We start from the raw sequence: 25,678 nt of genomic DNA, 5'->3' as shown, positions 1-25,678 counted from the left end.
AGTTTGGAAAGTGCTGTGACAATTTTTTTTTTTTTGTGGACAGCTGAGATGGCAAGACTGAGGTGCTAGCCAAATGCAGTTAAGCTAAGATTGATCTTGTGGAACCCAGGTATAACCTGGGTACGGGTATCAGGAGAGAACGCATCCCAGTCAAAGCAGGGACTGCTGTGCAAGGAGCCAGGTATATACATGGAGACAAACCTTTGGAGAAGGTAAGAAGTAACTGTGATATGCAGTTTTCCAGTGGATTATTAATCTATTTACGTATATTTTAAGACCAGAGCAAATCAGTGGTGATGACACAGGAAGTCTGGCTTGTCTTGGTGTCAGGACAAAGAAAGAATGGACCTAAGTAAAAACTGAATAATTGGATTCAATATAGTATGTTATGACATATTACCATGTTTAAGTGACCTCATCCATCTCCCACTGCTTCTAGTGTAAACATAGCTGCTTTGAGCATGTATTTTTTTTTTCTGTGCTTGTCACTACTAGCTTCCCTTCCAGCAGAGCACTGAGAGCTGATTCATATATGGATGGTACAGAAAGCAATGACAGAAGTTGGCCTTGTAGTTTCATTGGGAGGTGTTGATGTTTTTTGGCTTTTGAAGTTCACATAAGGTCTTGGATCAGTCCTAGGAAAAAGGTCAGTTGCAGAGTGGAGAGTGTTGTATTGTTTTTTAAACTTGGCCTAGGAAGTAGGAGTCTTTTTCTCCAATGTTCAACAGTGCCCAAGTGAGATCTTATGGCTGGTGTAGCTCTCCTGTCAATTTTTTCTAGTCAGTAAGTTTTTCTGCCCCCAGTGTTTGTGGGGGATGACACCCAAATACTGAGAAAGCAGCTACTAATCTAAAAACAAACTAAGCTTGCTTTGTTCTCCTGGAGGTGTGTGCATACCTTCAGCAGCTTCTTCTCCATGGATGCTGATGCGATGTGAATGTGCTCCCACCTTCCAGATTAAAGGCAAACACTAAACTCGGAACAGGTACCTGATGTGAAGGTGCCCAGGTCCTAGGGCAGTGGTTGTGAAGAAAGTTAGTGGGACAGAGTTTGCTGCAAACAAAATTGGGAGAGCTTGGTATGGAGGAAATTAATTCACAACACCCACCAGCAACAAAGCAGCAGAGAGCAGAAGCAGCTGCTACCCTGTGCAATGATCGGCACCTTTGCTTGTGCTGGCCAGGGGATAATGCTTGGTGCAAATCCCGGTGTCCCTACTAGATGCTTATCTGCAGCTCTGAGGTGCTCGTGTTTCCTGTACAATCGCTTTTGGCTAGATGACTTGTCCAGAAGGGAGGGACTGTGGATTTTAAGCTTCCCTTGAAGCACAGAGAAAGTTTATTTAGCGTTCAAATGTTTGGTGTGGAATAGTCCTACCTAAATTGTTTGAGAAAGATGAAACATGTAAATGACTGGTCAACTAGTTAGGTTAGCAAGACAGACAGGTGGATTTTCACCTCCTCTTGACTGGACTCTTCCTTCCCCTGTAAATGTTGGTTTTATCTCTCTTTTTTTTTTTTTTTTTTTTTTTTTTTTTTTCTCCTGTGGGCAGCGTCATGGTTGTCACTTGAAATACGACAAGTTAGCTTGTCATATTAAAACACAACTTGCTTGCTAGTGTTTAAGTGGTTTCGAGCATGTGCAAAACCATGTGTAGCCCCACAAAAATATGATGTTATATTTTAATGCTACATTGAGATGTGAGAGGTATCTGGATACTATGAATATGAAATGGGAGTGAAAATACTGATTCTTGGTTTAATTTACTTAAATACGGTGATTGCAGAGGACAATCTATGCCTAACATAGGATATGTTTTGAGATGGTTGTTGGTCAATGCATTATCCATATCCATGACAAGAACTAGTCACTGAACAAGAGCCATACTAAGGGTGAATTTTCAGTAAATCTTTATGTAAATGGCCTGATAATGATTTCTGTTCACTTTGCTTATTTTATTATTCACTTCTCTATGTAGCTTCACTGTCCAAAGGAGTTATGCAATCAGTGCATCTGTAATGTTTTTATTAAAGTTTAAATGTTTATACCAGGCTCAGTATTTCCTGAAGTAAATGTCTTTGGGTGACTGTTGCACTCTGGGTAAAATGTCTATTATGTGCCCTAGACCAGAGACCCATTATAAATTCACGTTATGAAGTATTCTGCTCTAGGCTATAGCTGTAATCTGATTGCCACTGCTTTCTTGACTTGCTGTGCATGTGCCCCCATCTCCTTCACCTCCTGATTGAATGAAATTGTAATCACCTACTTCTCTGTTTAGCTGGGGGTGGAATTAAAGGCAGAAAACAGAGGCAGCCAGAAGTGTCTGTGAGTGCAGACATGGGAAGGCAGAACTTACCAAAAGGTGAACTGAGTGGAGGTTGAGCAAAGGTGCCACGGCCCAGAAGATCTTACAAGCGACAGAAAGGGGCATGAAGCTGAGAGCAAGAAGGAGAAGCTATAAAAGGAGAAATAACAGGTAACAAGCCACCAGTTCTCATTTACAGTCATGTCATGATGCACGGTGTGTTTACACCCCAGTACTGTCCAGTGCGCTAGTTAATACCTCAGTGGAATCTTTGAGAAATACAAACAGACCATCTGAGCATGCAGAGATGATGTTAGAAAAGCCAGCATCCAGGTGGAATTGGATCTGGCAAGGGATGTCAAAAGTAATGAGAAGGTCTTCTATGAGGAGGTGGGTGACAAGTAGGCATGGCCAAGGGTTAAGTTAAAAGGCAGCCCTGCTTGAAAGAGAAGGCAAAGGGTGTCTGGCAAGGGAATGGGCAGACTCGTAAGAACAGGCAGGTGAAGTAAGGCACACCAATGGCTGCAAGCATTGGATTTGGCTTGTCTGGTTCCCAGGACTACTGCTTATACCACACTGCCAATGAACAGCAATGTGAAAATGCTACTGTGATAGTGATGGTGCAAGAGCCAGGCTGGATGGTAACTCCCTTCAGCCTCACGTCAGGTGTCATGCTGAGCCTTTGAAGCACATCTTTAACAGGACTTAACTTGCACTTATTTGGGACCCTTCACTGAGCACTGAGTAAAGGGATAATCTCAACAGAAAAATAGTTTCCTCAGGATCACTCAGGATGTCTGTTGAAAGCAAAACTTAACGCACCTAAGTCTTGCAGCTTGATTGCAGTACCACCTAACTGCTTCAGCTCTTCTGCTATGGAAAGAACAGTTTTCCCTAGAAATGAGCAGAAGCCTGTCTGGAAGGCTTGCCTCTTTATGGTAGCTAGACCCTGAATTTGTGAAGTTTGTGTATAAAAGGCAGCTGCTGAATTCTTTGCTTTTTCTTTTAATTTTTCAAAATCTAGCACAGGTAAGCTCTTTTGAGTAGTTTTTTGTTTGTAACTCGTGGATGGGATAGGGGAAGAAACACTAAAATCTATGACTGACAGTGGGGAAACACATGGATTATATATCACTGGGCAATATTTGTGTCAGAATTTGTCACATGAGGCAGTCTGTCCCAGAAAGCTGGCCCTGATCCTGCCTTGTCACTCTGTTGTTTAAAAATTACTTAAAACACATGCCAAAAAAATTTATACTTGCTGAAGCACTTTTCTGAGTAACACTAGAGTTTTGCAAGCTAAGTATTTCTGAGTTTGCAACACAAGGCCTACCTAAAGGCACAACTTGAACACTGCAACGGAAGGAGAGGAATAAATATGCTCCTGCATTTCAAAAACAGTTGCAATTAGCTGATGGAAAGGACTCAAAGACTATAGCTGTGATCCAGATGCCATCTCACAAGAACATAAATGAATGTGTTGGCAGCTGAAATTGCTAAGCATTTGTAAGTATTTGAGACACGAAATGACTGACAATGATGTGATTTATTTAGGAAATCATTAGGGGTAGGTTGAAATGGAGAAGTCTATATCAAACAGCTCTGCCTGGAGGAGTGAGTTGAGACGAAATAGATTTGCTTTCCTCAAACAAAAGGAGAATAGACACGGTTTGCTTTGGTGTGGAATACAAGGCAGTAGCTCGAGTTAAGGAAACTAGTCTATCTATAATCAACAAAATTCGGGGTAGACATCCAGACTGCCCTTTAGAAATTAAAGAAGGCACCACTGACCTTATGAAACATAGTTCAGAAAGGAACTGAGGTCTGGACAGTACTGTGTGCAGGAGATTAATGTACTTCACTGTTAAATCATATCCTAATATAGTGATTTTCATCATTATATCCATTATTGTGTTTGTACCTTGAAAGAATGTGCATTTAATGAGGGAAGTCCTGAATGTGAACCCTTGCACTACAGTAATGTCCACATTTGCTGGCGTAGATCTTGATCCAAAATGACATGCTGGAAAAGGAAAAGTGAGAATGAAAAGCAAACGGATGCTCTAATAGCTTTTGAGTTTGATTCGGGTCTGCCACACACCTTCTGTGTGACCTTGAGCAAGTTACTCAAAGGCCAGGTTTTCACAAAGCACTCGACATGCATATGTACTCAAGTCACTTGCCGAGCTTGTGCAGGGTCTGCTAAAGCTCATGGCTGAATTTCTTGAGGAGATAAACCAGTTCCTCTTAATATCTGCTGATTTTTATTCTAATACAAGAACAAGATTATTTCATTAATATTTTAAGAATATTGTCCCTGATCTACAGGAGCCATAACGAATTCAGTAAGTTTTATCTGGATCTTTAACATCTCTGCTTCTGTCAATCTGTGCAGGAGCTGTAAAGCTCCCCTTCCTCACAAGGGTGGGCTGGAAAGACTGATCCAAGAGTGTGAGGTGCTGAGCTATTGCAGTTAGTGGGTTCATGTAAACAGTTTACTGTGAGAAATGTGGAAGCAAGTCCGCTATTAAATTTATACAGGGCTAGCAATGTAATCAAATTAGCCTTTGCACTTTCTCCTGTGCTCCACTTTCTGCATTAGAAAATCTCCATAAATCTCTGCAAAGCCATTTCATTTGTTCCCTTTAATGCTCTCTGCTGTGATGCAAAGAATCACCTCAATTCTTACAAAGTAGCGAGTGGGCTGCAAGTACTGCCAGCTTTATCTGCTGCTATTCTGGTGCTCGCCAGTGTGTACTTCCATGTCTGAAGTGGGTTATTTTGCTCATCAGTCTAATCCAGATTGGCACTTGAAGTGGTACGGGTTGAGCCCTCTGGGCTAGGGACCACTCCTTTGCTTGCAGATGGACAGTGGGGTTTTAACACCTGGGATCTGGCTCCATGGGGTCACTACAGGGCAGCGAGAGAGAGAGAGAAGCAGTGACACAGCATTTGCAAATGGGAGAGCATGCTGCCAGGTCAGGGACCTTTGGAAGAAGTGTTAACAGGACCGAGGGCTGGTAGCAAAGTGCTCCAAAATGTCAGGCTGAAATGGCACGCTTTTCTCTAAGCCTTTTCTGACTGCTACAAATATTCATGCTTTACCCATGGATTTTCACCACTTTGGATCTAGTTTCAGGGTGTAAAGGAAGTGAGCAGATTTTCCCCAGTGCACAGTTGCCGGTAGCTCCTGTGTTTTGTGGGGGTGGCAAAAGACAAATCGGTGCTGAGACCATACAGGTGGCTGGGTTGTGAACTTGCACAGGCAACGCTTTATTTACCGCTTGCTCATTTTTCTTCGTGCTAATACTGGTTCATTGGTTAACGTCTTTCTCCACACTGAAGTATGAAGATTTCAGCAGTGACTGAGGACCACAATCACTGATATACCTCGTCTGGCCAAGTGGTGGCCCACCTGCACCTGATGTTTAACTCTCCTGTCCCCGCTGGCTCTTGGTAGAGATTTTTCTGTTGTCTGCTGGGGCTCTGACTACTGTTTTCTGTAGTCCTACGCAGGCGACACTGAACACAATCATTTTGTGTTAAAATTGTAGTTGCATTCATGGTACAATTCCAAATATATCTACTATGCAAAGCTGCTTAGCTGCTCCCAGGTTGCTTTTGCTTTTAATATGCATTTACTTTTTGAACAGAAGGTAATTCTTCTGTTTCAAAGGGCTTGTGGGGGGAAAAACCAAAAAAAAATCACTAAATTTCATGAGGATATTCCTTAAAGGTGTCACCTTCTTTGACCCTTTTGAAAGAAAAGGACTTTTCAAAGGAAAATGGAAATGCTTATATGCATAACTAATTAAACTGTTGCATTACAATGGGGCTTCTATTAATGCAATGAAGGCATGGCTTTAGTGGGAATGTTTACACTTAAATTTAAAACTATGAAACTGAGTCTTTTCACAGATGGTGGCCCTATTGAATACGGAGATGCAATAAGTATTACGCCCTTACGCTTCAGTAAAGGGTAATGATACAGGGAATGGATTTGGTTGGCTGTTTTTTGTTCCCCCAAAAATCTGAAGGATGGACTCATTTATTGTCCAAATGTATCCTGTTGGTGATAGGGTAAGCAGCACGCTAATGAAATGAATTGGCAATGCAGAACTAAAAGCTAGTCAGAACAGAAATTATATGAAGGGAACTACATACACGGGAGAGAAATTAAATTAAACTTGGAAAAATAAGCTTTGAGATACTGCATCTGAAATCCAGTAACTCAAAAGATGTCTGGTTTAATAAATAGATTAAAATATTTGCTGACAGCAACTTAGATGTAAAGTGGCAAGTTACACAGTACAAAGCTGTCGTTTCAGTTTCAGACCCTACATGCAAAAGCATTTTAGAGATAGTTGTTTGTTATGGCTTTAGTATGATTACACTTCTGGGCAAACTGTTATGAGGGAGATGTTGGGGAAACTGGAAGGAATTTGGAGTGTAACAGCATTACTAACACTGTAGGAATGACTCATGAGAAAGATATAAAGGATGAAATGCAGATCTTAACTGAGCGATGATTAAGAAGGAATACTGTTTGCATAGGTGAAAAGGCATAAATGTAAGGGGAATAAATGAATTAATGATGTGCAAGAAGAAACATTTGAAAGTAACACAAAATACAGGCTGTATATGGGGAGAAATGGCATGAGCCTGAGACGATTCCGGTTCCTGAATAGTTTGCGACACACACCTTATGACTCTTACAGTGAATTTACCCAGGAACAATAAAAGATACACTCTTTGGTGGAAGATAGGAAGGCATCCCATCAGATTGTTCAGCTTCTCTCTGATTACCCATCAAGGCTACCAGGAATGCTGCAGCACTTTGCTAAAATTTCTGTCCTCTCTTTAGGAGCTCCCTGGGTGCACTGATGAAGCAAAGGGTGGGAGAGAATCACTTTCCGCGTATTACTAATAATATTGGTGGTAAAACCAGAAGGAGAATTAAAGACTGAGCCTCCACCAAATAGGATCCACTAGACTGTGCATAAGGTTCCAGTACCCTCCATCTGGGGATAAGGCAATAACCCTTTTATAAGGTTGTATTGAGGTTTTTGTTAGTACTTTTGTTAGTCCTGAGAGATGAGATTGGGACACTTCCTGTGGCACAGACAGGGTGGAGAACAAACTGAATGTCTTGGAATAAGATCTGGTTTCCTGCAGGAAAAAAGGCAGCCAGGATAAAACCTACAGCACAGTGGCTATTCCTAAACAGTTTATGAATCATGTGAAGCTCATTTCTGTGTTTCCTAGAAAATGAAGATGTCACTAACATGTCATCTGAAATGCCTTTAAATTATAAGTCTGGCAGTCCAAACAGCAGTTAGTGACTGTCAAATAGCAGCTGAAAATCGGGAGCAAACAAGTCTGACATGAGATTGTGATAAGAGACTTATCTAGCTACAGCAGTCTGGCCCCTCGGCCAGCGGAGGCTTGCATCCAGCTTGGCATTTTACTTGTTGTTTGCCACCTGATCTTTTTTCCTATGCTAGTAAGCACAAAACTGTGCTGTTTCTGGTGATGTTTTCCTGCATTGCCCTGTTTCTGGGTGGCAAAACTTGCCATCTATAGAAGCAGCGTTAAATGCCTAGAAATTAGAACACCACATGGTGCTACTCCCATCCTAAATCTGATGCAGGGCTTGAGTCGGATACTCTCAGCTGTGATTTATCGCAGCTGAGGATCTAGCCATGCAGCTTTATGTGGGGGTGGTCTGATGGCAAACCATAGTGCCTTTTTAACTACAAACTAGCAGGGTATTTGAATAGTGAAAATCTGATGCACTGCTGTAAAGAGACACATGCTAATGCTTTTTATTTGGCTAGTGACTTTACTGATGTACCTTATGTTGTAAAGCAAAGCCCCTTCCTTGTCCTCCTGGTGGCAGTAAAAATGTTAAATAGCTTGAGGTAGAAAATCCTCTTGCAAAAGGAGGAAATGCTTTTGAAAATAATACGCATGCACAGCTCAGGAATGTGTCTATATTTTGGTGGTAGCTGAGGTCTGTATATGGTGCAAGCGCACGGAGAAAGACATTGTCCAGCTAATTATGAATAAAAAATGAGTAACGGTGGTGTAGAGAACTGTGTTATTGGCAGTCCACTGGTTGAAGACTACTCATCCTCTTAAAATTGGCTTTGAGGATTTTGTAACTTTAATTGTAACTCGTTTGGAGCCCTGGTCCTGAGCCTTGTCCTCTGAAGAGACAGCCTTTTGCAGGTGCTCAACCTTCCATTCCTGCTTTTATAATATAAATGAACAGGCCAAAATCGTGGCAGTGGAGTGAAATGGAGGAAGCAGCACCAGGTGAGCAGGGTTTTGGTCAGACTTGGATTGCTGCTGGTGCACCTGCAAGGCCGGCTTTTGTCTTAATTGGCTTATCTGGAGGTAGGCTCCTCAGGAGAGGATCTGTTATAGGCGAATAAACCTCCAGGAATTAATTTCTGATACACTTGGGATTTGGGGTTTTTTGTTCGCGGTTTTGGTTGGTGGGGGGTTTTTTTTTGTATGTGTGTGTGGTTTTTGTTGTTTGGAAGATGAAGTGGGTGAAAGCTAGTGAGGGGTGAAAACCCTCTGTGAAAACTTCTGTGAAACTAGGTATCAGAGCTGGATTCAAAGGTGTGCTCTGGTGGTGACCTAAGGTAAAACACACCTGAGAACCATCGTTCTCTTGGCCCCGTTAGGCGGTTTCTGGCACCGATGCTTCCCTGGCCAGGGACGAGCCGCCTTCATGCTCGCCCGCCCTGTGAAACCGCGGCTGCCCCGGCTGCGTGGGCTGGGAGCGGGGCGGCGCGGGGGGGAGGTCGGGACCGCGACCGGTGGCGGCTGCGGGGAGCACTGGGGCTGCCCACCCCCTGCGGGCTCCTCGGGCCTGGGGGGGGGGTCCCGCTGAGCGGCCATTTTAGGTGCGGTCCCCGCTGCGCCCCGGGGTGCCCGCAGGGGCGGCGGACGCCGCTCCCCGCACGGGATGGCGGCGGCAGCGGCGACGACGGCGGCGGGTCCGCCCCGTCGGGGGCGTCTCCGCAGCGGCGCGGGGCCTCCTCCCCCATCCCCGCCCCCCGACTCCCCAGTCGCGTCGGCGGCTGGACGGGAGCGGAGCGGCGCCGCGCTGCTAGCCCGCCCCGTCCTGCGCCGACCCGAGCGGGCACCGCCGGGGGCAGCGGCCGCCCCATGCGCTGAGGGGCGGCGGGATGGGGCCGCGGGGCGCCGGCGGCTGGGCCGGCCGCGCCGGGGCGCCGGCTCCCGGTTGGACGTGCCTCCTGCCGCTGCTGCTGTGCGCTGCGCTCCGGAGTCTGCTGGCCAGCCCCGGCAGCGAGGGTGAGCGGGGACGGGGCGGCCGGGCCGTCGGGGCAGCGCCCGCCGAGGAGGGGGCCTGCCCGCGGGTGCGCTGCGCCGAGCGCGTCAGGCTGGGATTTGGAGCACTTTGAGGGAGGAGGAGGGGGGCTGCGCCGCGGGGAGGTGGGTTCCGCGCCGGAGGGAGCGGGTGACACTGGCCGGTGGGGCTGGGGGCGTCCCGGGGAAGGGGAGGCGGCGCTGCCTCGGGGCGCGAGCAGGCTCGCACGGGTGGGATTGCACAGATGCCCTGGCACGGGCGCGTTTTGCGGTGTTTGGGTTTTTTTTGGGGGGGGGGGGGGGTGGTGGTGGTGATGCTGCATAGGTACCTTTACGCTCGGACGTTTGGGTTGGCACGGCACGCTTCCCAGCGGTTTGCACCGGGAGAGGCGCGCGGGTGGGTTTGCGGGCTGTACCTGCCGGGCTGTGCGGGGGGCTTGCGGGATGCGCGCAGGCGGAGCGGGGCCGGCGCTCGGCGGGGCCGGGGCGGGCTGGAGCAGGCTCCCGGCGGGGAGCCCTGCAAGCGCTGACCGCAGTGCGCTTACTTCGTGGCTTAAAATACACACGTAAAAAGGAGGGGAAGCCGCGGAGGTGCCGCTATTTAACCCGCAACGCAGCGGAGCGCGGCCGCTGGGGACGGATTGTTGTGTAATATGTTTGATCGTGTGAGGCTAATAGCCAGAAACGCGTCCAGGTTGCTTGTCTAGCAGAGTACTTCCAGGTTTTCAAACTGGACTGTTGTTTTTTTTTTTTTATTTGGTGTTTTTTGTTGTTTTGTTTTTGTTTGGTTTGTAGTTTTTTTGTGTTTTTTGTGGTTTTTTTTGTTGTTGGTGGTGGGTTTTTTATATATATATATATACGTGCTGTGGGCACTGCTTGGGGCTTTTTCGTGTTGTTTGTGGATGCGCGGGCAGGCTGTGCTGTGAAAGCATGGGTGGGGAAGTTCGGCATCCGAAGGGAATGCCGGCGGCTCGTAGCAGGCTGGCTTCGTGATGCACCATAATTATTTGTGAAACTCCTTTAGAGGGAGGAGGTATGCAGGGGCTGGGGAAGAAAAACCGTACCAGAATTTCAAAGATGTGGCCTGAGGTGACCAGCTAGCTTTAATTTATTTTGCAGAGTGAAAATAATGTGAGTAGCAGTTTTCTGTTCTTTTCTTTTTTTGTTGTTTGTTTTGTTGTTTAAAGTGCAGAGAAAGGGGAAAATGCAGTTCCTCTGTGTGTGAAGATATCGGATGTTTGGGAGGTGCATTGGTTTGGGGGATGATGGCAATGGCTTTGGCTTTGCCTTGGTTAGGTAACGGTGGGCCCAATCCTTCAGCTCCCACGCGATTTCGGGTGGTTTCACCCTTGGGAGCGGTGCTGGGGAGGTGGCATGGTGCCTTCGAGGGGCTGTCCCTGTGCTCCCCCGCCCCTGGGGAGCCACGCCGTCCTGGCGCTGCGGTGCGGGGCCGGGAAGCCGGCAGGTGCTCCCAGCCCCGTCCCGGGCATCCTTGCCAGATCTTGGAAAATCTGGTGCCGGCAGAGCCAACGGGACTGTTCGCCGAGGGCAGAGGTGTCTCCGTGTGAACGGGAGCTGCAGCGTAGGGCTGTCGCACGGTGGGAAGCGGTGCGGGAGGGGGTTAATGAAGGTGCCTTAGCGAAGGGGCTCAGCGGTGCCGTCACGGGGAGGTTGCAGGGTGATGATGAGCAGCGTGAGCGCTCGCCTCGCCGTCTCTCTGCCCCTACTTCCCTGGCTGCTGCTGCTCTGTAATTTCTGTCTCTTCAGTAAATGCAAAGCTATAAAAGACTGCTGGTGGGAGGGGTCTGACCGTGGACCTGAACTTATTCAATAACCGCTGTCCTTTGCTGCTAGGAGATTTATTTGTAAACAAGCATTATTTGACAAGTGCTTCTCACAGCATGTCTCCTCTGCCAATTACTCCTGAGCAGCTCTGCTCCTGGGAACAGCTCACCCTGCGGTGTGTGAAGCCTAATGCATGAGAACCCTCAGATGCTGGAGCCCGCCTGCCTAGCCGTATGCTGCTGACACTTGTCACCGGGTTTGGTTTGAAAAGTTCAGTTTGGCTGCTTCTGGGCTCTGGTGAGAGAGATCCTCCCCTGGGGTTAGTTGTCATATTCAGCTGGTTAGGAACTTTTCTTCTGCTCAGAGGGAGGTAGCCATCTTAGACCTGAGAATAATATTTTCAGAAGTTGCTGGTGTTGGTTTTTCTGGGTTTTGTTCTTTATTATCTTTCATCTCACCACAGTTAAACTACTAGCTGATACCCTGTGCTGTGTAGGTAGGTAACGTATGTAGTTGCATAGAGAATGACAAATTCGCGTAGTTATGATTTTTCTTTAACCCTGCATCATATTTTTTTTGTTTCTGTAAATCTTTGTCATACACAGTGAGTTTGTAGGATAAGATATATGCAGTTAAGAACTCACAACGCCTGACTTTCTGTTTTACCCTCTAGTGGAGGGACACGTAGGGGGAAAATGCTTTAAAAATCTAGGTTAAGATTTGGAAGAAAAAAAAATAAATTCAGTGTTTGGTCTCCTTAGCATGGAAATAGGTTTTTGCAAGGGCAGCTGAGTTTCAGAAGCTCCTGCCATTTTTATGGGGAAGTATCAAGTGCCGAGTATGTATCATAAACCTGGTCACCTTCATAGATACCTCCAGTTATGTACTGAAGGATATACATCAGGAGAACAGAATTAGGGTTTTTTTTCAGGTTTTCCTATAATAGGGAAATAAAAGAGATTTAGACTTCAATCACCTTTGCTCAGTTTATATATTAAAAGCAAAACATGTAGTGAAGGATGAAGACTCAGTGCTATTTTATGCATATGCACATATTGGTTAGCCGTTATTTTTAACTCTTTAGCAGAGTTTATTGATTAGAACCAGTGATTTCCTTCTTCCCTTTGACTACTTTTACAATTCAGAAATGAGTCATAAAGAAAATCTTCCAAAGAGTACAGCAAAGGTATTGCACAGTTTTGAAGTGCTGGTATTTCAGAAGTGCATTCTCTATGAGAACAGGGTGTGAGAGGCAGCCCTGCAGTATGTGACAAGGCTTCCTGCACCTCCTGTAGTTTAAAAATGCATGTGCTTTGAATCTTTGTAAGTACTGGGGTTTGGGAAGTGGCTTATGTAAATTATTTATGTAAACCACGGAATGAACGAAGGAATTGTTTAAAGATTCCCCCGTCCACCCTGAAGTTCATGATTTTGTGATGTATCACCTGTGGGTTTGGGTTGGTTTGCAGATCTCATTTGGACGTCACCCAGATGACCCTAAAAAGTGTTATGCAGGAAAATTATTAAAATAATGGAGTATATTACATCTGATTGCTTGTAACGGTAACTCCACAATGTACTTGCATAATTGTCATTAAATACAAAGTATATCTCACTTTAGGGCTTTTCAGCCGAAGTAAGTGCCGATCAGGCAGTGCTGTATCTATGAAGTATATTGTTAAACAAATCAAAAGAAAAAGTTTGAAATAACAACGTTGACTTAGACAAAGGAGAGGAACACGAAATGAGTCTTTGTAACGCATTGTATTTGTTTTTAGACTAGAAGGGTATTATTCTTTAGTTACAAACTCCTGCGTTTGGTCCTCTTCATCTTAATTCTTCCGGGGTTTTTTGAAGCTCACTTCATCTTAATGTATCATTTTTAATTTGAGTGAATGAATAAATGAGCACAATTAAAGGGGTGGGTCTAGTGCATGCAAAAATAAAGGAAGGTTGTAATTTGCAGATTATTCATGCCAGAGCCTGGAGCCTACCTGTTCTCAGTGTGTTGACTTGTGTGGTGTTTCATACTGACATATAATTTGTGTCATGGCACACTGGATAAATGCATATTTAGGTATAACATCACAACATTTATCTTTAATCAGTGAATTAAGTCTCTTTAAGGGATTTTTTTTGTGTTATTTAGTAGAAGCAGGTGTGAAAATAGTCTTAATTTTCATATAATTTTATTTCAGTTAGCCTAATGCTTTGGGTAAAAATACACACAATCAGAACATTTTGCTTATTAGGTTGCCCTTAATGGCTTGGCTTCATATATCATGCGTTCACACAGCTACTGCATTTTGTGTATTTCTGTAGGTATTATGTACTGCCAGCATTCCTTTACCTTGTGTATGCAGAACGAGTAAGTGTGGACGCATTTCGGTCTGCTCACAGTGCTTTGTAAGGAGGCTTTGAGGAGTTATCTGTTCTTTATTTCATGTATTGGAATGGTTCCCCGTGTGCTTTCCATGATAGCAGAGCATAACCTCAGTGCTGTGTGTTTATTTTACTCGCAGGAGTAATCCTATTAACTTTTAGATTTACTGCAGTGGAATTACTGGTATGAGGAAGGACAGCTCACGTCTAATGGTCTTTTTGGGATCAGTCTGATGTGTGATGTATGGCTTTTCAGGAGGTTTAGAATGACTCAATTATGGCTTTAAAATGGAAACTACCATCCTTTTGACAGTAAAACAATATTTGAAATGCAGCACTTTTAAGTATATGACTAAAAGCATTGCTGCCTAATGACATGTTTAAAAAAAAAAAAAGGAAATAAACAATAGCAAAGATTGACTCCAAGATAGTACCTGCTTCCTTTTGAAGCTTATATTAAAAATTGTAATAAATAGTGGAAAACAGGCAAACTGTCTTAAATGGAACCACTGTCAGACCATCTGCTTATAGTATCTTAAATGTTGACACCATAATTTGATGTATAAAGCAGCTATTTGCACATCAATTTACAGATGGGTAAACTGGCAGGTACCATGGGAGAAAGGGAAAAGTTAGTGGGCTTGTCTGACAGCTTCTTCCCCTCCACCGTTAACTCTCCCACCACTACCTCCCTTTCTAGCTCCAGTGTACGTTCCATCTCCACGTCTGCTGTTCTCCTTCTGTAAAATAAGAAAAATCTTCCCCATGAAGAGATGTTTATTCTTTGTGCTAAAATGCAAAGTGTTTTGCAGCAGGTTCTGGGGGGAAAGGTGGGAGCAGGATTTCATAAAATCTGGCAGAAATTGCAAAGCCAGGACCGTTTATTATGTGTGGTGCCTTGCTCTGTGATCTCACTGGTTTTAGCTTTATTGTTCCAGGGAATTCTGTGCTGCTTCTGCAGGAATCCCCGTTTCTAGCAACATGCGGGGTGAGCGCAGAACCCTTGACCTGGGAAAGTACAGCTGAGCAATCTCAGCTGAGTGATGGTGTTCATGGTGGCTTTAGGGTCTTGAGCAGAAGTGGGGCTGTTGGATCTCCCCAGCCTTTCTAATTTGGAGCTACGTTTTCAGTGGTCTGTTTCTGTAAGTGTGCAGGTAATGTATATTCTTGAATAGAGATGAGCTTTAAACATAGCTTGGGGATGTCAGGGAAGTGACACGCAGCCCAAAATAAAAAGAAAACAGATTTTTTTTTGGCAATTTTTTTTAACATTCTCACTTCCTCTTTAGGAAATCTAAATCTGTACATGGGTCAAAGGCAAAATGAGATGTAAAAAAAAAAATGCACACCAATCAGTTGCCTTGTAGAATCACTGAATTTCTTAGTTAATAAGTGCTCATTTCTGTGGAGGAAAGGGTATTCAGTGCAGCTTTCAGCGGATACTCAGCCTAGTATCCATTAAAAACATTAAAAAAAAATAGTCTTGTGCTTATAGTAAAACATCTAAACACAGAATTGAAATACGTGTTGTAAATGCAGCTTTCTCACTGACCATAAGTGCTGGTGGGAGATGGGGCCTCATTTCAACCAGAATGGACTTGAGCTGGGTATTTTTCTTTACTCTGAGAATGTTGCAGAAAGATTGTATTAATGATTGCATTGGAATGAACAATTTTTTTAATAACTTTTTACTAAAATGATTTGATATCTGTTGTAAAATTGCTGCATATATTAAAAGCTAGTAGAATATCTTTTTTGCCTTTGAAAATATATTTTGTTCTTAAGATGTCCCTGGTTTTTGGCATAGGCTGAACAGAGATATGGATTGTCCTCTGTGTTCATGTCACGCCTGTCCCTCAGTCTACTCTGTGACTGGTTGTACATTGAGGTGACAGGTTTTGCTGAGGTGAACAACTGCCCCAGTTGCTTTCACAGCCACACAGTTGCTTTCTATATTGGCAAACTCGAGCACTGGCTTTCAGTAGCTTAGGTCTGTCTAGGGATTTGTTACCCTTTTAGTTGTCTCTTTGACCTATTATATCTCTTACAGTCTCAGTTTTGGTATTTGCTGTGGCTTTGGTCAGTGCAGTATCTGAGCCTCTCTGAAGGCTTAAAGTGCTTATCCTTTTGGAGGCAGAAAGCAATTATCCCTGTCTTCTGCAAGGAAGCTAGTTGAGAGGGGATGGTCTGGAGGTGTAAGCACTGTGATTTGTGGCACTTCTGGGTGTGGGAGGTGATGTGTGGCGGTTTGCAGAGGTCCAGTGGCAAGTTGCCTGCTGTGGACAAGGGTTCTGGGACCTGCTGGCTGCCCTGGGATGCACATACGAGCACAGCCTTCCTGTCTGATTTGCAAAGGGGACTGGAGATGCTTTGGGCCAGATTAATTGCCGTGGGAACATTCAGTGCATGCTGGGGCTGCCTCACTGGGGGTGTTGGTGGTGGGAAACACCTTCCTTTTCTCTCCATCTTCCCTTGTATTTGAGTTGTGCCGGAGGTACATTAGGACTTTGACCAGATAGAGCTGCTGAGGTGACTGCTAGCTGGAAAGATGAGAGATGCCTCCTGGAGGAGGAGACATAGCATGTACTATCACAGCAGATGGGGGAATACCTGCTTGAGCTGGTCTGGCAGCCCTGAGGGAGAAGGTGACTCCTGTCCCTTGGCTTCCCCTCTGGTAAGTTTCCAAGCATCAGTGGGGGTTCAGCTGGTGTGCTCCAGAGCAAACTGTGCCGTGGGGGTGTGCAAGGAATGGAAGCAGTCCCCTGCAGAAGTGGAGAGCTTCTAGGTTTGGGTGGCTGTGTAGCAGGTATTGAGGCTGTAGGAGAGAGGGTAGGACCCTGGGCTTGCAGGCTTTCCTGCTAGCTACTTCATTTCGGTGCACAAAGAAGTACTTGCAAGACAGGAGTGTCTTGCCAGGGTATTAAATCCGGGCTTCACTAACCTGCATCACTTAATGTTAGAAACAGGTCAGAACAACCAGTTTGAACTTTGTAACTCTTTGAGGGGATAGAGAAACACCTGGGAGGAACTTAATTATTCAGCATCAGTAATATGCATTTCACAATGTTTTTGGGTGGACTTGTATCACTCCGTAATTTTTTTTGCATGTCCCAAACCAGTAAAACTGCATGGGGAAATTTTGTGCATAATTGCCTTTAAGTTAATTTGTCAAAAAAACCCCATTTTGGTTTATCCATCTTTGCTTTACTAATGTTCGCATGCAATTTCTTCCTAAAGTGCATTGGCAATGTGCTGTTCCCACTAGCAACCTCTTCCCTCAACAGAAATAGAAGGGATAGACTGTCAACCCCTTCTGAAAAGCCAATGGACCATCTTAATGCTTAGATAGGATTTGGGAGGAGGGAAAAAAATATGTTTATGTCAATTCCTTCCCCCACCCACCCCCCCCCTTGAGTGAGCTCATTGGCAGCAGAGCAGTCATTATTGTCAACAGGAAGGCTTTATTGGTGCTGGACAGTGAGGTCTTGTGAGTCCACTGGTAGCTGACAGCCTTGACAGCTCTGGATGTGTCTGTGCAGAGTTTCTTTCCTTTTGTTGAGTTTAGGTTTATGCATAACGGAATTTGATATCTGTGTCTTTTAGGACACCTTTTAGAAACGGAGGCCATATTGCTTTCAGTTGGTAATGCTCTGATTTAGGGAAGGTGGTGAGATTTCATCTCGGCACTGCCAGCAGGTGTTTTGATTGCATTGGGAAGCTGTTGGGATTTTAGGGCTTGACTTTAAGTGTGTGCTTAATAAGGTTCTTGCTTTAATTAGAGTCTTGAAGAAACTGTCTGCCTCCTTCAATGGCTTGCAGATGCCTTGGCAGTGGCTGGAGACCCACTGTCTGTGGGCTGTCAACAGGCAGCACTGGTGGTTTGTTTCTCCACACAGGCTGGTTGACAGATTGCTGGTTGCAGGTGCTACTTGTATCTTACCTTCAGTGGAAGCTTCTTTTTCCTTCCTAATGGCAGGGTGATACTTGCCCAGATAACCATCCCCCAAAGATACGTGCTGCAGCCAGCTTGGAGGTCTGCTATCGTGCTGGTACAGTGTTATTTCCTAGTGGATCTTATGAGTGGGGCTGGAAGCATTTTATTGACTTTATTCACAGTGAATAAATCCTTTTCAATTAAATGGTGATTTTGATGGAAATGAGAGTGTTTGCCATTAAGAAAATAAAGCAAACCATACTGGAGTTCTTAAGTTTCCAGGCACTTTGGGGTCAAGCTAAGAATCTCCTGACTACTTCACTTCTTTTATGTATGGTGGGAAGAACAAATGACTGCCTCTTGCCTTGAGTGCAAGTCATTGTAACAAAAAAACCCCTGTGGTTTCCTGTTTGTTTTAGTGGGTCCGGTTATCGAACTGAGCTTTGGGTCCCGCTCCCTGGTGCCACAGCTAGCACTGTGCCTGTGGGGGAGAAGGTGCAGCCGACCTGAAGAACTTTGTCAAAGGGTGATATCACACCCCTCAAAGAGTGTGTTCAAACAAATTACCGATGTAATGCAGAAATTACTGGGTAAAATTCTCTGGCTGATGTTATGATTGCAGTTGTCCATCTGGCCTTGAAAACCTATGAATCTGTGATGCAGATCCTAGTGTTTTGGCCCTTGCTATAAAGGGAATCATGAGAAGACTTGGAGCAGAATGAAGCCAACATAATAAAATATAAATCTGCAGTTAATATTAGTTTGCGAGTTCATTAAGTAGTGTATATTTTCTTCCTCCAGTGGGCTATAAATAATAGGTACTGCTACAGCTTGCACTCTGCTGTAGCTTGTTTCTACTGATGGAAATATTTCAGAGGTTCTTGCTTGTGTGTGTTTTGTCCCAGCTCTATGTAGCTAATTAATTCAAAACATCTGCTCCCTGATGACTTTGATTTCTTTAAAGAGTTTATCTTTTTCATTTGTTTTTGCTTTCTTGGATTATTTTTGACTGTCACTTGTTGGAGTGCCTTGGATTGATACTTCTTGAAGAAATACTTGGCACAACAAGGAAAACAGTTGGAAACTGAATGGCGACAATACTGCAATAAAACCAGTGAAGATACATGAAGCGGGAAAACTTTGACTCATGATGATGATTTCTCAGCAGTCACGGTGTCTTGGTGGTGCTGTGAACTCCAGGGTTGCGCGGGAAGGACTGGGGGGTATGCAGCGTAAAGAGAAACGAGCTCTGCTGTTTAGCAGCTATACCCCCTGCCTTAGGCAGGGGGGTGAGGAGAGCAGAGGTGTGAAGCCTGGTGGAAAGCCTGTGATACTGTTCAGGAGACCTCTTGATGAGGGTTTGATGCAAAGTGCTACGGTTGCATCTTATTGTGTACCTTGACCTCCATCCAGCAGAGTGTTTCACTTCATGTTTAATTGACAGTGTGTGAGTATTCCCATGAGAGGCTTCTCACAAGTATTTTATGTGTAATTGCTCCCACAAGCTCTAAGTGTTGGGTCAGAGCTGGGGCTACGTTGGTGTAGCTCCGACCTTTCCATGGGTGGCTGCATCCTGCAGAGTGCTGTTCAGAGGGGGTCGGGAGCTGCCGGAGGAGCCTTCAGGGGGGATGTAGGAGCACTTGATTCACACCTTGTTTCATGTGAGAGTTCAGATTCAGGCTACCCAAAACAGTGTTCCAATTGCTGTTCGATTTGTAACAAATGTATTGGAGAAATTCTTGCTTCGGTTGTTTAAAACAAAACATTTTCATTCCAATGGTACTGTTTAAAAATGTGCTACTTGAGAAATTGCGTGAGGTTTTGAAATACTTACGCGGGCTTTAAGGAAGGTTTCTTTACCACTCTTTTGGGAATGAAACTGTAGTTAAAAGGTTTTCATCTGGTCAAAGAGGATGTTCTTTTCCTCCTGCTTTAGGTGTATTTCAGTGAAACAAACAAAAATTCTTATGGCTCTACAGTTTCATGGCATAAACACCATCAGCTTTTGCTATCCTGACTGTTTTGCCTGCTCTACAGCGATTTGTCAGGGTAAATTTTGGTAGAGTATGCCCTGTAAGTCTTAGCTTGCAAATGGTGCAACTGAAGAGCAGGACTACTCTGGTGTATAAGAACTTAATTTTTTAAAGAATTTTATACAAAATCAGCTCAAAGACCATGGCAACCCAGAAAAGTTCAGTCTTGTATGCCTGAAGAGTCTGCCCTGGTGTGAGCAATAAAGGTTTTTCTGGAAGATCCTTAGATTCTGAAATGGCAGCAGGATGTGTGGCAGGTAGGATCAGAAATAAATGTTCAGTGTTTTACCCTGTTAATGGGGGATTTTTGTGTTCTTGGCTTGTTTTTTTTCCCATTTGAAACTGGAGTGAAGAAAATGAAGCTGATCCTGCTCTAGAACAGAGCCAGAGTAGCCATCTCACTTCAGCAGTGTCACAAAAAAAACCAAAAAAAGTACCTATGGATTGGTAGCTGCTTCTTCAGTCATGACAGACCTGTCCTGCTTTTGCCTGGGCAAGCTGATGCTGCGACATGTCACTGGTTTAGGTGGCTGTGTCGGATGGGGTGCTCTGCTCTGTGGGCAGCGATGTTGCTTTAGGTCAGTGTTGAATGCCATCAGCCCTGGTATTTCTTGTGCTTCCTTCCAGCCACAATCCCTGTGTAGCCATGGTGAAGCTGCCGAATGCCAGCTGTGTGAATGTGACGGGGACATTTGAGTCAGAAGCTGTATCTGGTCTCCCTGTCAGAGATTGCTGAGTGAGAAAACATTGTTAATTCACCAACTAGAGTTCAGGGCAAAGGTTTAGATTACTTTGGTTTTATTCTAACTTGATTGCTCACCTGTAGTAACCAGCCTGTCTGAGAATAAGAGCGTATGCAAATTCCCTGGGCTGCTATTCTGTATTAAAAGGAGGGGGGGTCAGAAAAAAAGGCTGCGGTATGACTTTAGACTTAATCATCATTTATCCTACCCTGAAGGCATGGAAGTTAATGATGATATAGATCAGTGCGGTTTTGTGTTCCCCTTGACTGAGCATTAGAAATAATTAGGGCTTGTGGGATGGATGCACTGACGGTGGAGATGAGCAGAAAACATTTTTGAATGTATGCACCTCTTCCAAGTTTGCTGGCAAAGATGCAGGTGCTAAGTGCGTGCTTACGGGCTCTGAGGTTTCTTGCTTGTTCTTTGAGACATAGCTAGCTGGTGCTGAGGAGAAAGGAAGTGGGAATAGACGAGTTCTGTTATTTTGGGGGCTTTTAAGACTACGGGCCAAGCAGAGATGCCAGTGGTTTCTGGAGAGAGTTCTTCAGTGGGGTAAGCTTTCCTGCATCCCAGTTGCTGCTGAATGCAGCTCTGGGTTATGCCAGTGGAGTATCTACAGCACTGGGGCTAGTCCAGGAGTCCTAAGCTAATGCAGGAGATGGCACTAGACTTTTTGAAGTACGGAAGCCTTAAGCATGCAGTTGGAGGCTTTCTGGAATTATTTCCTTCAGTGACCTGAGTGTTTGGGTTAACTAGTTATTAGACAGCCAGGGCTGAGTGCATTCTGATGGTCGTCACAGGCTGGATGGAGAAGAACTGGTTGTGCTGGTCTGGAGAAGACCTCTGGTCTCTTTCTTGCTGTGGGTCAAACCAAAGGTAGTTTCAGGGGTCCTATTCAAGTGTAAAAAAACTTCATCTCTTCCTAGGTAGCCACACATTGAATTATGGAAGCATCTGTTTGGGATGGTGGCTGCCCTTCTATAAAGTCTCTGCTGAAATGGTTTCCTGAGTGTTGCAGGTACCTACTTGATCTGATGTTTGCTCACTGTTTCATCCCCAACCTGGCCAACCTGCAGTTCTTTGATGAAAGCCATTTTAGCAAAAATAATGTACTTGCCACCAGGCTGGAAGATGATGGGAAGAGAGGTGCTGCTGAGCCTGTATGGACTTGTGTAGTGGGACTGCGTGCTGGTGGCCTCTCCAGCAGTGTGAGACAGGAGGGCTGTTGTGGTAGCTCTGTTACCCTGTGCTGGGGGGCTTTTGCGGCTGGGATGTTGGAGGAGCCACCCTCTTGCAGAGAGGATGCCAGGGCTCCGGATTGGTTCAAGGCTGAATTGGGGTGGCGTTGGGACCTGACAATGGTGCAAGTAAAAGACAGATGTACTGAAAATGGCTGGGTAGGGTGGTGGTGGGGAAGATGCAGATACCTTGTGTCTAGATGGATCTAGACAAGTGCTAACTTGTGTTTATACCAGAATTCTGGGGATTCTCAAAGCAAAACATTTCTGTCCTTGCAGGCAATTTAGAATAACTACTGGCTAAATGTATTTTTCAGACCAGATTGATGTAGTGCAGTACTTTAGAAGATATACTGTGAAAGCAGTCCTGGGCAGAAGCTGGTGGGGCAGCCAGGGAGTCTGCTGTGCCTTAGCAGCCACTCACAGCTGTCTGAACTGGTGCTGGGAGCCCCTCTCATCTCCAGAGCAGCCCAGGCACAGGGGGAGCTTAAAGTCACTTGTTGCTTTTTGTCTTCCTGGCGTGTGAATTTTGGGTTTGTGTGGTGCCTGTCAAAAGGTGTATCCCATCCTCTCCTATTTATTTTGCTCTGTGCATAATTCCACTAAAGTAAGGGAGGAATAGAGTCTTCTCTAACTGGAGCTTTAGTATTCAGCTCTGCCGGCTGACTCACCGGTAGGAAAATTCCCACTGACTTGAGTTAGAGTTGAATGAGTTGTATTATCTTTTCATATGCAGAAAATGATTTTGAAATTGAAGTTAATAACAGCAATTTAAACATTGTCATTGATAGAAAGATAATACAATATTTAGTTGTAGTGTGTTCTTTTTATGATCTGATGTTCAAATAAAAGCACTTTTTCTCCTTTTTTCCTTAATTAGCATGTCATGAAGAAGTTTGTGGCATCAAACACACCATCTAATTACATTCATTAGTAGCATCTCCAGGACAAATTTTAATTAAGTTGTACAATGTAGATCAATACTTATTTTGCATCCATTGCAACTTAGACCAGGAATATACTGTTCTGCACAGTTTAATTAGTGATTGTAATAGAAGGAATTTGAGTAAACCTGCCATTTTGGCAACTGCACTTCGGTATCTTGCTTTTATAACTCTCTCTTCCTTTTATAGTATGGGACGTGCTATTTATGTGTGTCCTATTTTGATGAATGTTTTAAGGTCTCTCTTTTTATCCCATTAAAAAGAAAATGTAGTGCAGTTCAGGGGCATTTGGGTACTAGTGCTTGACTTCAGCTGCAGCAGGAGAAATTAATGAGCATCTTACCTGACTACTTCAGGAGTGGAAAGGCTGGCCATCACTGGGTGACATATCTAGTGGTAGATGATAGCGATACTTTTATTTCGCATAGACTGTGGGGTGGGAAGCCACCTAATTGTATGTTTACTTACTGTGAATGTAGTTCAGTGTAGTTTGAATATTGCTTCCACCAAATGTCCTGTAGTTTGGTAGCATTGCCAGCTCCCAACCGTTTTCTGTTTTGGCAGGAGAAAGCAATCCAGACATGAAAACCCTGAGATACCAAATGTTTTTGCTCAACATCACAAAAATGCACTTGACCATGCAGAACACTTATATGCCTTATGATAATATCCTGCCTTAATACTTGCAGACATTGTGTAAATGACTGGATAGACAGTTTTTTATATTTTTTTTAGGTGTTTGATGCCAGAGCTGAGATATGATATTCCCCCCCCCACCCCCCCCACCTCAGTGTTGTATTTTTGTGTTTTGGGCTGGTTTTGTGTATAAGGAACTACAGCAGTCAGTACAGTACAGTGATTAAGACCAAGCCTACTCAGAGAACTTTGTTTTTGCAAACTAAATCTACTGTTTAATTTATTTTTTAAATACTCTCATGGTCCTTTAAAATCTTTAACTTTTAGCAGAGTGTACTTCTGTTTTTTTTTACTATGCCTCTGTAAATAATGTGATCCTGTTACCTGAGGTACTCCGTTGGCAGCATTTTTAATTTTGTCTGCAGTGCCCTGCAGCAGAGTGTCCTGGGCTGGTGGAAGGATGGACGGACGGAAGGAAGGAAGGAAGGGTGTCCTGGGCCGGTGGAAGGATGGACGGACGGACGGAAGGAAGGAAGGAAGGGTGTCCTGGGCCGGTGGAAGGATGGACGGACGGACGGAAGGAAGGAAGGGTGTCCTGGGCCGGTGGAAGGATGGACGGACGGAAGCAAGGAAGGAAGGAAGGGTGTCGTGGGCCGGTGGAAGGATGGACGGACGGAAGCAAGGAAGGAAGGAAGGGTGTCGTGGGCCGGTGGACGGAAGCAAGGAAGGAAGGAAGGGTGTCGTGGGCCGGTGGACGGAAGCAAGGAAGGAAGGAAGGGTGTCGTGGGCCGGTGGACGGAAGCAAGGAAGGAAGGAAGGGTGTCGTGGGCCGGTGGACGGAAGCAAGGAAGGAAGGAAGGGTGTCGTGGGCCGGTGGACGGACGCAAGGAAGGAAGGAAGGGTGTCGTGGGCCGGTGGACGGACGCAAGGAAGGAAGGAAGGGTGTCGTGGGCCGGTGGACGGACGCAAGGAAGGAAGGAAGGGTGTCGTGGGCCGGTGGACGGACGCAAGGAAGGAAGGAAGGGTGTCGTGGGCCGGTGGACGGACGCAAGGAAGGAAGGAAGGGTGTCGTGGGCCGGTGGACGGACGCAAGGAAGGAAGGAAGGAAGGGTGTCGTGGGCCGGTGGACGGACGGACGGAAGGAAGGAAGGAAGGGTGTCGTGGGCCGGTGGACGGACGGACGGACGGAAGGAAGGGAGGAAGGGTGTCGTGGGCCGGTGGACGGACGGACGGACGGAAGGAAGGGAGGAAGGGTGTCGTGGGCCGGTGGACGGACGGACGGACGGAAGGAAGGAAGGAAGGGTGTCGTGGGCCGGTGGACGGACGGACGGACGGAAGGAAGGAAGGAAGGGTGTCGTGGGCCGGTGGACGGACGGACGGACGGAAGGAAGGAAGGAAGGGTGTCGTGGGCCGGTGGACGGACGGACGGACGGAAGGAAGGAAGGAAGGGTGTCGTGGGCCGGTGGACGGACGGACGGACGGAAGGAAGGAAGGAAGGGTGTCGTGGGCCGGTGGACGGACGGACGGACGGAAGGAAGGAAGGAAGGGTGTCGTGGGCCGGTGGACGGACGGACGGACGGAAGGAAGGAAGGAAGGGTGTCGTGGGCCGGTGGACGGACGGACGGACGGAAGGAAGGAAGGAAGGGTGTCGTGGGCCGGTGGACGGACGGACGGACGGAAGGAAGGAAGGAAGGGTGTCGTGGGCCGGTGGACGGACGGACGGACGGAAGGAAGGAAGGAAGGGTGTCGTGGGCCGGTGGACGGACGGACGGACGGAAGGAAGGAAGGAAGGAAGGGTGTCGTGGGCCGGTGGACGGACGGACGGACGGAAGGAAGGAAGGAAGGAAGGGTGTCGTGGGCCGGTGGACGGACGGACGGACGGAAGGAAGGAAGGGAGGAAGGGTGTCGTGGGCCGGTGGACGGACGGACGGACGGAAGGAAGGAAGGAAGGAAGGGTGTCGTGGGCCGGTGGACGGACGGACGGACGGAAGGAAGGAAGGAAGGAAGGGTGTCGTGGGCCGGTGGAAGGACGGACGGACGGAAGGAAGGAAGGAAGGAAGGGTGTCGTGGGCCGGTGGAAGGACGGACGGACGGAAGGAAGGAAGGGAGGAAGGGTGTCGTGGGCCGGTGGAAGGACGGACGGACGGACGGAAGGAAGGGAGGAAGGGTGTCGTGGGCCGGTGGAAGGACGGACGGACGGACGGAAGGAAGGGAGGAAGGGTGTCGTGGGCCGGTGGAAGGACGGACGGACGGAAGGAAGGAAGGGAGGAAGGGTGTCGTGGGCCGGTGGAAGGACGGACGGACGGAAGGAAGGAAGGGAGGAAGGGTGTC

At 46.0% G+C, this 25,678-nt stretch overlaps 1 protein-coding gene across 11 annotated transcripts in view; it reads left to right on the top strand.

The window, feature by feature from the left end:
- The first annotated feature begins 9,400 nt into the window (after nucleotides 1-9,400).
- The window catches only part of EPHA5 (EPH receptor A5), a 211,653-nt gene continuing 195,375 nt past the window's right edge, over nucleotides 9,401-25,678 (top strand). For all 11 annotated transcript variants that reach the window (XM_055796937.1, XM_055796936.1, XM_055796933.1 and 8 more), the window contains exon 1: nucleotides 9,401-9,637. In XM_055796937.1, coding sequence (XP_055652912.1) covers nucleotides 9,511-9,637 — 127 coding nt within the window. In that variant the 5' untranslated portion in view covers nucleotides 9,401-9,510. The remainder of the gene's footprint in view (nucleotides 9,638-25,678) is intronic.

This window comes from Falco peregrinus, chromosome 2 (assembly GCF_023634155.1).
Source record: "Falco peregrinus isolate bFalPer1 chromosome 2, bFalPer1.pri, whole genome shotgun sequence".
NCBI classification, from domain to species: domain Eukaryota; kingdom Metazoa; phylum Chordata; class Aves; order Falconiformes; family Falconidae; genus Falco; species Falco peregrinus.
The sequence above is the reverse complement of the archived record's forward strand: the minus strand, read 5'-3'. Positions and strand labels throughout refer to the sequence as shown.